At 38.9% G+C, this 13,680-nt stretch overlaps 1 protein-coding gene and 2 pseudogenes across 1 annotated transcript in view; all 3 read right to left on the bottom strand.

The window, feature by feature from the left end:
• The window catches only part of LOC139740097 (transient receptor potential cation channel subfamily M member-like 2), a 191,763-nt gene that overhangs the window by 108,725 nt on the left and 69,358 nt on the right, over positions 1–13,680 (bottom strand). Inside the window, exons 9-10 of the mRNA XM_071650683.1 lie at positions 13,486–13,618; positions 10,107–10,236 (exon numbers count right to left, since the gene is read on the bottom strand). Of these exons, the coding sequence (XP_071506784.1) occupies positions 10,107–10,236; positions 13,486–13,618 (263 nt within the window). The remainder of the gene's footprint in view (positions 1–10,106; positions 10,237–13,485; positions 13,619–13,680) is intronic.
• Positions 1,263–2,283, bottom strand: LOC139740103 (uncharacterized; annotated as a pseudogene).
• On the bottom strand, positions 2,276–5,631 carry LOC139740110 (uncharacterized; annotated as a pseudogene).

The following is a 13,680-nucleotide window of genomic DNA, read 5'->3' as shown; positions in this document are numbered from 1 at the left end:
CCTCGCTCCCTCGCACTATGTAGCTCAGCCCCTGAAACCCCCTCCTTGGAAAAAAGCTAGATCCGCTCCTGCATTAACATAAGTCAACTTGAGCAGGAATGGGAACTGAATGGGAACTGAATTAATCAACTCAGGCCAGGTGTATAGCGTCTCGCTCATCTCTTTGAAATTTCAGGTTGTTATTGTTCGACTCAATAACGGAGTTGTAGACAGGCAGGAAAGGAATGGGCTTTATATTGCTTTACATCATATGAGGTATTTTGTGTCACACCCTTCCAAGTGTAGCGTGTATGAAGGGGATCTGTGTCGTTTTGCCTTGGAAAATTCAAAGCTTATATTTTCGTCATGGCTGTTTCACTAGTAGCAGTAGGTGATATGTATTGTTGGCATCTGGGGCAGTAAAGAACAGATCAGTGTCATGCTGTAACCACCCTGAGTAATGTGGTAAGCATGAAACATTTCACTGGTAGCTTAAAATAAAAAGAAGTGAATGCATAATGCAATTACTTGTGCATGAGTGCTACCATTGATTTCAAAGACGACATTGTAGTGTGCCTATGTAAAGGTATCATTGCTTTTGAATTAATGAGACAATCATTTGCATCTTTGAAAGACCGTATATCTTATATCTTATTGTCATATAATGACGATAAGATGAAACATAGCCATCTTGGTTATGCAAATGAGGGTCAAAGTTCATATTTGAAAATGTCAATGCTAAAGTCAAGGTGATCCTTAAAAGACTTTATCCCCATCTTTCAATTTTTTGCTTTCAAAGACCTCTTGGAAAATATTCAGTTAGATAGCCTGTAAAATCGACTTACTTGCACACGTAGACACACACATGGAATTTCCACTTGGTTGCATGACAAAAGTAATTTGATCTGAATTATGTAGGTACAAAGAACTCGACTTCATGAATGTATCTCAATATAACTTCAAGTCGCTATATCACATTCTTTTTGTTGTCAATCACGGGTGACTGATATCTCATGACCCTCAGCGTATCAAAAATACAAAAAGTTCCTACTAAGGGGGTGTCCCCTCTCCCTTGGTAGGAACTTTTTGTATTTTTTAGGTGTAGGAACCCCTCTTTTCCTTTACGTAAAATGCAATTTTCCACACTTATTTGATCCAAAACAGAGGCCAAATGATTCACATTTGAGCAATTTTTATGTGGCAAAAGCCTGAGCACCATCTCATGTGCAATATTTACCTACAATGTACAAGGCTGTACATAAATCAGCAGGCTCCAACAAATATCAAGCCCTGAGGCCTGATGATGCTGCTTGTTTGGCTTTTCAGAGCAGCTTCTTTGAGTGCACGGTAGAATGGCATGATGTGTCTCTTGAGAGCATGTCCATTCTTCTTCTCAAGAGGCTTCCTAGTGTTCTAGTGGACTAACTTGATCTGAATTCTGTCTTGTTTTTTTGTTAACAATGCTGAAGATTTGTTCGCAATCAGCATTGCTATGATACATGGCAAGAAGGAGCTTTGATATTTTCACCAGTGTTGGGTATGAAGCATTTCAAGTGGCAGGAGACCTTAGTCTTGAAATTTCATGCCATACAGAGTCAATTCTCAAGTCTGGTTTCAAAATTTCATCAGAGAGATCATCCACCTGGAACCGACAAAGCTCATCCTCCAACAGGTCCTTATCATCCTCTGATACAAACTGGGGGGGGGGGGGGGGCACCTGTTTGCAAAGAACAGCCATTGGGTCATTCTCATTTGGGTGCCCTTGGAGACATCCAGTACACCAGCATTATGAAGAAGTTGTTCTTCAAATGGATAGGATTTTCTCATATAGCTGCATGCCGAAGAGTAGTAACGGCACACACTGTGGTAGAACTGCTTCAAGTTACACTGCTTTCCATACTCACTAATATACTTGTGTACTGCTTGGCCAACAAACAACTCTTGATCTCTTTTTTGATTGCTGTCAATTGTGAGATCCACCTCATACACTTTTGGATGACTTGCAACAACTTCTGGTTTCACAAATTTGATGAGCAGTGACTTCATCTGCTGGCACATAACCTTGTGCAATCTATGTATGCACTGTTCATCTTTCTGCAAGAGCAGGTTGGCTTCATCGAACAAGGGAACAGTGTTGTTCAGGAAGAGACAATAGAGTTTCACATTGGGGTCTGTCATCATCTTTACAACATGCTTGGGTTTGGACTCCAATGGTAGACCTGCAGTTGCTCCTGCAACTTCAGGTTTTGTCTTCTTTGCAGCTGATTTTGCGGTTGATTTTAAAGATGACTTTACAAGACCACATGACAGCGAACTTCAGACCTTGTGCCTCCATCTTGAGGTTTTGTCTTCTTTGCAGCTGATTTTGCAGATGACTTTGTGAAAAAAAGGGTTTGTAGAAGAATCTGAAGTTCCCTTACTGGTGATTGTAGTTCTAGCAGAACTTGATGTTTTTGGTTGAGCATGCACACAAAAAGTTCCAGTCTTTGGAATGCATTTGATGCTTGCTAAAATCGAAGGAGCAGCAGGTCTCTTCTTGGCAATAGAGGCACCAGAACTTGATGCTGATAACTGGTGGACCACTGGAAGTACCAGACTTTAGAACAATTGTTGGAGGAACTGGCGTTCTTTTCTTGGCAACTGTGGCTGAACTTGCAGATGCCCCTGTGATCATTTTTGGTTTCTTTTTATTTTGCTGTCTTGTGTGTCTTTCTGTTGTTTTCTTTCCCATTGGCCTTTTGTCTCTCTCCTTCAAAGAAAGGGAGGAATGAATCCTACTGCTCAAGGAGTCGAGGGATACACTGTCCAAGCAACAACCATCGTGTGCTCACATGCTTGATAATCTTGTGGTGAGGAAGATTTGCATCTACCTGGTAGGATCTGAACTCTTGTTTCCTCTTGCTGCGCTTTTCTAGGTAGCAATAGATGTCTATCAGCAAGTCCTCTACTTTGATGGGTATAGCTCTTTTGCTGCTTTTTCTGCTGCTACGAAGTAAAATTTACGTGCATAGATGGCATGGACAACCTAAAATGTAAAAAAAAATAAAAGCAAAGTAAAAGAGAGTTTTGGTGAATGATAAAAGTGTGAAACATTAAAATGATATTTTCCAAACTAGAAATTGAACATCTGCACAGCATGGGGGGGGGGGGGGGACCATGCTATGGGAAGGCTGGCAATTGGAAATTCCATAACCAACTGTGTTCGTCTTGATGCAAAAAAAGATTCTCAACTTAAGAGTTGCATGTTACTCATGAGTGTGCACGAATACACTTCAATGCACATTATCTTTGCCAACAGACAATTCTATTCAAGCAGGCCTGCCCTAATTGTGTATCCCCAGTGACTATAAATCAATCCCATCTTCTCCCCATGCTACATTGTCCTTATTAAAAAATGTGTTCTAACTGTGGAGTTTACTGAACCAAATTTTGGACATACCAGTTGAAAAACTTAAATATGTTCCCCTCAAAGTTGTCCAAGGAAGCCATTCTGAGTGTCAGTTCATTTATTTGGCTTTGAAGGAAGTTTAAAGAATCAAGCAAAGACATGGTAATTTTAAATCTATAATTTCTAATCTACTTGTTACAGTAATCCCAACATATGTGTAACAAGTCATAAATATTGAAGTTCCTGCCACCACTAAATGAAACTCTACTCAGGCAGGCTGTATATTGTTTGAAACAAACACTCAAGTTCTTTCTTGTCATCATGGACTGTAGCTTCAATCATATCTTTCAGGCAAAATAACACATCAAGCGGAAAAAAAAAAAGAGGAAAGACTTCCTTACATAACCTCCACTAATTATGCCATACCACTTTAAAAAAAAATGACACTTTTTATTGGAATTGCGTTTGATGTCATCACCATTTTCATAATGAAACAAATACAACATTCACCAAGATCACGTCATCAAGCTGAAAACTTTTGCTTAATCATACAAGATAAACAAATGAAAAGACAATAATATCATGACATGAAAACCTGCTTAATCATTACAAAATAGACAAATGAAAGGACAGCTTCACATGAAAGCCAGCAGTAAACTAAAATATCATAAAACATACTAGAATTGATCAAACAAAATCCTTTCTTTTTTTTTACATCAAAATCATAGACTCTAATCCATAAGGTCCATAAATCCAACCTAACCACCAATCCCCCAACCCTTGATAGTCTACAGCGCGTGCATGCACACACACACACACACACACACACACACACACACACACACACATTTGGCAAGTGGTGGTGCATGGGACAGTGAGCAGCTTTGTGTGAGCTTTCACAATAAAAACTTGGGTATTTAGTAGAATAGTGTAAGTAGAGTGGTTGACAAAATTAGTGGGGGTATATTGGGAACTCTCGCCAGAAACTCACCATCAGTGATCAGTACTATTCTGCATCAGCATCTACTCTACAGTCTAGGTCTAGTTTGTTTGGCTGCAATTCTGCCTAGTTCTTTTCTATAACAAACGTGAACAGAAAAACTGACCAGAAATGAATATTATTTATTAGTGGAAAATTGAGCAAAGAAAATGGGATTCCATCGGGATTCGAACCCGAGACCTCCAGATGCTAGCCCGTTGCTCTACCAACTGAGCTATAGAAAGCCCTAGTTCAGTGTTCGTCCCAGGAACCCTAAATTCTCAATGCTCGAATGGTCAGAAGCTATAGCAGTGTGTTTGTGTGCCACACACATAGTTCTTTTCTGAATACAATATGTGTATCTGTACAACTAAAAGACTCACCACAAATGTACATAGGAGCACATTTGAGAAGGAATGCAGCTACTCCCTTGATCTTCCCCAGCATGACAGATGCATTATCTGCAGAGAACGACACCAAGTTCTCCCAAGAAATATCATGTTCTTTAAGTTCAGCTTTGAGAAGATTGGAGATATTTTCCCCGGTGGATGGTTTATTGCACTCTTTGAGGGAAAGAAGAACCGACAAGACACACCCTTCATCTGAATCAAAATACCTCACACAAATCGGGTACAGTATTATGTCATTGTAATCCGTACTCCCATCAGTTGCCATACTGAATGGTGAAACCTCGATGACGTCCACAATTTTTCTCATCGAATCCTTCCCAAGAATACCAGTGATGTAAGAGGATTTTGTAAGTCCACATGCATACTTGTTTGCGATTGATGAATCTGGGAGCATTCTCCGGAAAAGCCTATCACAGTGGTCTTAGTCCGTGTTCCACGATAAACTCGGTCATAAGCACTTCAGCATTTATCACACTCACATCAGAATCAGTTGTGAAGTAGTCCTTTAGAGACCTCCCACAGGTTGCCTCACTGTTCGCCTGATTTTTCTTGGTTTTCATGTGCTTCTCTATGTCATTGAGTCCACTGTGACTAATGCTGAAATCGCTGGCACAGCACTTGCAAAAGGTATGGTGATTTCTCAATTTAGAGCTTGTCAATGCATGAAACATTTGCGAGTATTCTGCATGATGCTTTTGGAGTACAGGTTTGCTCATTCTGGCAGCTTTCTGAAGCACATAATACGATTCTAGTCCAGTGTACGATTCCTCCTTGAACACACCACAACGAGAAAAAAAAAATAACGCATTCAAAAACTTATCATGTAGCGACACTCGTGGCCAAAAACGGACATTTGGAATGTGTGTGTAACTCATCATTATATCCTTTCCATTTTTAGTTCCAACTTGCACTTATTTTGCTGCTAAGTAAAATTGAGTGTGTATGATTAAAGCTGAAATAACTAGAAGCACTCGCAATCGAGCACATGTATCCCCCGAACCCGTCTCCCATACTCCATCTGGATTACTTTATAGGCCAGAATTTTGTATGATATGGCAACTGTTGCAGGATACAATAAAATCCAAACAGGTGTACGTGTGTAGATTTGACTATGATTCATTTACATACCAAATTTGAAAAAAATCAGTCAAGAAACAAGGCAGGGTTGCACACACAAGCAGACCCTGTAAAATTTACCTTTTCATGTATAAAGACGGAACAAGCAAGGGCGCCACCACTAAAAACAATATGGGCATCTTCATTTCACTATAATGCACCTTTTTGCCAAATTTGAAGAAAATCTGATAAGAAATGTGGCTGATAGAGCCCACACAAGAAATGAGCATTGGCATCCAAAGTCGGAACACTGAGGGCGCCGTCACCACAAACTGTTGTGTCCTTCATGTAGAATGATCACCCATACTCCTCCCTAGCAAGTCTGAATAAAATCTGTTTCGTAACAATCAAGTTATTGCATAAATAAGCACTTTTGCAAATTTTGACATGATCAAGATGACCTTTGACCCTGTAAAAAGTAGAACAGTGAGGGCAGCATTATCAGTAGGTATAGATGTATAGATTTGACTATGATACATTTACATGTCATATTTGAAAAAAATTGGTCAAGAAACAAGGCCAGCGTCACACACACAAGCAGACCCTTTAACCCTATAAAGCCCAAGGGGGGCACATTGTGCCCCCCACCATATTTTCGTTTGCCACGCCTACACTCTTTACCCGATTTCAACCGAATTTGGTGACTTTTCCTAAAATCTTATTGCGAACATTTTGATATATAATTTAGCTACGTCCAATATTGCTGGTTGCCATGGCAACCATAAACTGACAACTATGTTTGTCAGATTTTGCATGATTTTCTGTTCCAATTTCAGTTAACAATATAATAATGAATGAAATGGGGGTTTTCTTGGCTCTAATTTGCTGAAGGACCAAAATGTGAAGTAATCATGGTTGTGAATTACCTGAAAATGGTCTTCTTATTATTTACCTTATTTTTATATGACATAGGCATCACACAGTAGATATAATAGAAATAATGGAAAATACAGCATTTTTCAAAGATTACCCTTTTATTTTGAGTTATCTTCACACAAGCTTCGCCTGTAATATCATTTGTTTATCATATTATCAATCTGCAAACTCAAAATTCAATATTTTGGAAATATGAAATGTGATACCAATATATATACCCATTCCAAGCAATATGTCATGGGTTTCATTGTATTTCTTTATATTGTAATGAATGGTGCCCCCACATGTTGACCTTGAGAAATGTCAACCATAACTAATAGTCAAGGTTGACTTGCTTTTTCTTTGTGGTGAATATGAAAGTGATTGATATAAAATAAAAACATATATACTGGGGATAAAGAAATGAAGAGAAAAAACATGATTTTAGCGCATTTCCTATGTAATTCTTTATATTTTGGTAAATAGCGCCCTCAGTGGATGACCTTGAGAAATTTCAAAAGTTGGGTCATGTAGAGTATGAGTTGCTCTACCCATGTGCCAAATATGACGGTCATACATCATATAATAAAGAAGTTATATAGGGGGGGCACAATGTGCCCCCCCCCCCTTGGGCCTGGAAGGGGTCAAAATAGCTTGGGCTTTATAGGGTTAAAAGTTACCTTTTCATGTATAAAGACGGAACAAGCAAAAGGCATTTTCGTCTTACCATATTACACCTTCATACCAAATTTGAAGATGATCGAAGAAGAAATGAAGCCAGTAGAGCGCTCACAAGCAGACCCTATTGAATTTACCTTTTCATGTTTAAAGACGGAACAAGCAAGGGCGCCATCACCAAACACAAAAGGCGTCTTCGTCTTACCATAATACACCTTCATGCCAAATTTGAAGATTATCGAAGAAGAACTGCAGCCAGTAGAGCTCTCACAAGCAGACCCTATTGGATTTACCTTTTCATGTATAAAGACGGAACAAGCGAGGGCGCCATCACCAAAAACCATAGGCATCTTTGTCTTATCATAATACACCTTCATGCCCAATTTGAAGATGATCGAAGAACTGAAGCCAATAGAGCGCTCACAAGCAGACCCTATTGAATTTACCTTTTCATGTATAAAGACGGAACAAGCGAGGGCGCCATCACCAAAAACAAAAGGCCTCTTCATCTTACCATAATACACCTTCATGCCAAATTTGAAGATTATCGAAGAACTGCAGCCAGTAGAGCGCTCACAAACAGACCCTATTGAATTTACCTTTTCATGTATAAAGACGGAACAAGCGAGGGCGCCATCACCAAAAAAAATAAGCCTCTTCGTCTAACCATAATACACCTTCATGCCAAATTTGAAGATGATCGGAAAAGAAACACAGCTGGTAGAGCGCTCACAAGGAAATCTCTGCGGTGGCGGCGGACGCCACACGACGAGGCCAAATCCATAGTATCCTCCGAACTCTGTTCGGGGGATACAATTAATGAAATCATCGCGATCCCGCCGGATGACAGTAGCATAAAAATAGTTGAATAATGCATGTTAATCTACTTAATTGAGTCAGTGTTCTGAAAAAGAAACAAACTTATTTAACAGTTAGAATGGATCTGGGTTTGTTCATTATCATTTAACAAATGATAATGTAAATATGAGTGTGTATGATTAAAGCCATAACAATTACTACTCAATGACACTGACATCAAATATCGAGTTGACTGTAGTGCAACAGTCAATCTCCTTCCCAGAAAGTATCGCACATCACAGAACAAATTGTGGGATGAACCAGTGAAGCTTTAAATGTGGAACAAATCCATTCTCACTGCTGCTGGAACATGCAAGATCAAGACCAGAATTTAGTCACAAGCAAGAAGTACTTCATAGACTATGTTGGGGTTGACGAAAATTCGGTTCCCCTCCTCAGTAAGAAGGCAACAGTGAAAATGGACTTGATCACTGTATAAACTATGATGCCTTGGAACAAATGCATTCTACCACCCTGGCTTTTGACATTTATGTACATGTAACTAAAAAAATACCACTCTTCTTCTGTTAAATGTAGCAGCCATTGTCAAGAGTAGCTTCTTTGAATCATCTCATCAGACTGCGGCAGTTTGTTTGGTTTCGTAGCAACATGTTTTTGAAATGGTGCATGTCCATTTACACAACAGATCTACTGGAATTTAACATGTTAAAGATGATAACTACACAATAATCTAACCAAACCATTAATCTTCCTTGTTTTCAAAGCTTATTGCAATAATCAATCATAATTCAGTAGACATAACTACTGTAGTACTCCTCACCATATTGCGCATACTATTTTACCTTGTACTACAGCTAATTATTCTTGATCGACAGTATGAATATGCTGCATGCAAGATGTGAGCCTTTGTACGTGGGTATGTTTACTGTACTATTCTATGGTGGTACAAGTACAGGAGACAACCGACTGTCAGTGCTTGAGTGCATTAGGACTAGATGTGTGGACTAGAAAGGGATGAGACAACCTACCGGTACCATCAGTTCTTGAGTGCATTAGGCATAGATGTGTGGACTAGAAAAGGATCATGGAGAAGGTTTTTTGGAGAATTTTTGCTGGAAACATCATGAGATCATCAAGATGATGTTTCTCATTCTGTCACACGTACACATTAATCAAAGCCAACACCTTGTCCCTTCTCCAGTGGGCACCAGATGCCTCCATTTCAAGTTGCGAACAAGGTTCAAACATAGAATGATTAAAAAGTAATTAAAAATGAAAAGCAAAACCTCACCTCGGGCAATGAATGCCAAGGACAGTAATGGCCTGTTTGTTAACAAATATCACACATTGTAATACCTGTACAATGTACCAGTACTTGACTCTACATGTATTCAAGTCACATAATACATGCACATAACAATAAACAGGAAGCATCCAACATATGCTTTGCATTGTGGGATATAAAAAACAGGTACGATTTCACACAGCATTCACACTCACTTCTCACCTCAAAATAATTGCGACTATTCAGAATAAAAGTGAGACTTTCAAAAATGTCACAGTTTTAGTGGTGGATGGATTGTGATTTGAATCTCAATTAATATGGTAGCTGCAATTATTGTGTCCACCCACATATTAAAAAAAAAAAAAATTGTTTTTGCATTGCAATTCACATGGTGACCAAAATAATAGAGACTATTGGTGGCTGTGTGAATGGGCCTATTGAGGGCAACCTGCAGAGGATAAAGATGAACAGGGATGTGACATCAAACAAGATCAAGAACAACACAAAAGTAAAGGACAGGAAAGGCTGAAATAGCAACAGCATGAGAAACATATCAAGTTAAGGTAGAAGACAATTCTATCATAATTTTTGTCTCACCCTGTCCTCCAGTCGACTGAGTCTCTCCTCTAGTCCCTTGCTCCCTAGCAAGCCAACTGTGCTTGAAGTACCAAGTCCACCATCAGAGTCCTCAAACACACGGTCCAGCTTGTTGGTCATATCTTCAACTCTGCAGTGAGAGTGAAGAGAGTAATCATTTGAAGTTGATGCAACTGTAGTCTCTCTTTCTGCACGGCTTCATTGCTTGCTTACACAAATATATGATTGACTAACTTGCATGCAATTCTAGGAAATTAAAAGAAGCTGATGAAACTGTTGTCTCTCTTTCTGCAGTGCTTCATTGCTTGCTTACACAAATCAAAATATGCTGTTACCATGGCAACACATTGTTTAACAATGACAGAATAAATCTGCATATGTATGTACTATAGCAGTCACATGTACCAAATTTCAAGCTAAATGCTCAAAAACTCAGGGAGTTAGCTAAATCCACAGTATTTTTGTATGAGTTTTCATTCAAAATATGCTGTTACCATGGCAATGTATTGTTCAACAGTGACGAAAGATTAGGTTTGTACATCTTTGTACTATAGCGGTCACATGTGCCAAATTCAAAGCTAAATGCTCAAAGACTGAGGAAGTCAACTGAATCCACAGTATTTTGTTTGTGATTTTCGTTCAAAATATACTGTTACCATGGCAACGCATTGTTCAACAATGACAAAAGAATAAGTTTGAACATCTATGTTCCACAGTGGTCACATGTGCCAAAGTTCAAGCTAAATGCTAACAGACTGAGGGAGTAAGCCGAGTCCACAATATTTCCGAATGCTTTTTAGTGAAAAAAATGCTGGTATCATGGCAACACATTGTTTAACAATGACAAAAGATTAAGTTTGCACATCTACGTGGGTATAGCAGTCACATGTGCTAAATTTGAAGCCAAATGCTCGAAGACTGATGGAGACAACTGAATCCACAGTATTTTTATATGATTTTCATTCAGAACATGCTGTTACCATGGCAATGCATTGTTCAACAAGGACAAAAGATTACGTTTGCACATCTACGTACCATAGCAGTCACATGTGCCAAATTTCAAGCCATATACTCAAAGACTGAGAGGGTTAGCTGAATCCACAATATTTTTTTATTCTTTTTTAGTGAAAAAATGCTGTTACCATGGCAATGTATTGTTCAACATCAACAGAAGATGAGTTCTGCACATCTACATACTGTAATGATCACATGTGCCAAAATTCAAGCCAAATACTCAAAAACACAGGGAGTTAGGTCAATCCGCATATCACTGTATGATCGGTATAAAAAACTGCTGTTGCCAAGGCAACAGCATTTTTTTTTACTAAAAAGAATACAAAAATATTGTGGGTTCAGCTAATTCCCTCAGTCTTTGAGCATATGGCTTGAAATTACATTACATTGATCGTATATCCCAAATTTCAACTGAATTGCTATAAAACTGAGAAAGAAGTTCGATCCACAATATTTTTTTATTATTTTTTAGTGAAACAATGCTGTTACCATGGCAATGCATTGTTCAACATCAACAGAAGATGAGTTCTGCACATCTACATACTGTAATGATCACATGTGCCAAAATTCAAGCCAAATACTCAAAAACTCAGGGAGTTAGGTCAATCCGCATATTACTGTATGATTGGTATAAAAAACTGCTGTTGCCAAGGCAACAGCATTTTTTGTACTTAAAAGAATACAAAAATATTGTGGGTTCAGCTAATTCCCTCAGTCTTTGAGCATATGGCTTGAAATTACATTGATCACATATCCCAAATTTCAACTGAATAGCTATAAAACTGAGAAAGAAGTTTGATCCACAACATTTTGTAAGATTTTTTTTTAATTTGCCGTTGCCATGGCAATGCATTACGCAATACCAATGAAAAAGGTGTCTTGCACATCTTCCTTTGATAGTGGTCACACATGCCAAATTTAGGGTCGATTGCTCAAAAAACGAGAGAGTAGTTTGACCAACAAGTTTTTATGAAAATTTGCCAGTGCCATGGCAACCCGTTATTTAATACTGATGAAAAAGGTGTCTTGCACATCTACCTTTGATAGTGGTCACACATGCCAAATTTGGGGTTAATTGCTCAAAATAAGAGAGTAGTTTGATCCACACCATTTTGTAAGATTTTTTTAAAATTTGCCATTGCCATGACAATGCATTATGCAATACTAACAAAAAAGGTGTCTTGCACATCTACCTTTGATAGTGGTCACACATGCCAAATTTGGGGTCAATTGCTCAAATAATGAGTAGTTCGATCCACAACATTTTGTAAAATTGTTTAAAAATTTGCCGTTGCCATGGCAATGCATTATGCAACACTAACAAAAAAGGTGTCTTGCACATCTTCATTTGATAGAGGTTACACATGCCAAATTTGGGGTTAATTGCTCAAAAAATGAGAGTAGTTCGATCCACAATCTTTTACGAAAATGTCATTGCCACGGCAACGCATTATGTCATACTGTCGAAAAAGGTGTCGTGCACATCTACCTTTGATAGCTGTTACACATGCCAAATTTGGGGTCAATTGCTCAAAAAATGAGCGAGTAGTTCGATCCTCAAGATTTTGCAACGGACCGACCACCCGACCGCCCGCCCCACTGGCCACCCACCCTCAGAGTGATTCCTATATACCCCCATACACACTATGTGTGGGTGGGGGTATAGCAAGTCATATGCCAAGCGATGTCTTGCCCACCTCACTTATCACAGTTTGTGACTGGTGTTTTTTTCAATGCAAGTTCATTGACCTTTTGACCTAGTCCAACTTCACCAATATTCAAACTTGACTGGCATCTTTAGGCGATGTACCTGTGGTTTGAGTTTTGTGGTCATAGCTCAAAGCTTTGAAGGTTATTGAATATGGCGCTTGACAGGCAAAGTTCATTGACATTTTGATCTTTGACCTTGTAAGAATGCATAAATACAAACTTGACTAGCATCTTTAGGTGATGTACCTGTAGTATGAATTTGCTCATCAGCCAAAGTTTATTGACCATTTGGCCTTAGAACTGGTCAGACTGCACCCACATTCAAACTTGACTGGCATTTTTTGGTCATGTACGTATGGCGTGAGTTAGGTGGTCATAGCTCATAGCTGTCGAAAGTTAAGAGTACAACAAATTGTTGACGATGACCCTGCTGCTGCCAACGATGGTAAAGTGACGCCTATGTCTCGCTTCTGCCAAGTGGGGGGGGGAGAAAAACTATGGAAAGTGAAGATTAAAACTTTCCAAATGCTTTTGGCAATATCTATTGGACTAGATGCAATCAGATAGTGTTGATCCTTTGAGGTACAAATCCTCTCCAAGGCCATGCGTGAGTACCAGGTATAAGTTAATTAAAGAAGCGTATTTTGTGACTTGCCTGTCTCCTGCCAGCTTAACTCTTTCATTAAGGTCCTGCTGTGCCCTGTACTTCTCTTTGGCTGTGTAGTTATCAGAGTTGATACCTTCCCATAGTACAAGAGTCTTTTTCTCCTGTTCTGTTAAGGATTGTTCTGGAAATAGGAATCAAAATCAAGATATTACACAAACACCATCTATTTATTGTCTCCTCATG

The sequence above is a fragment of the Diadema antillarum genome, unplaced genomic scaffold, assembly GCF_040938485.1.
Source record: "Diadema antillarum isolate AM-2024a unplaced genomic scaffold, OU_Dant_1.0 seq00000835_RagTag, whole genome shotgun sequence".
Taxonomy (NCBI): domain Eukaryota; kingdom Metazoa; phylum Echinodermata; class Echinoidea; order Diadematoida; family Diadematidae; genus Diadema; species Diadema antillarum.
The sequence above is the reverse complement of the archived record's forward strand: the minus strand, read 5'-3'. Positions and strand labels throughout refer to the sequence as shown.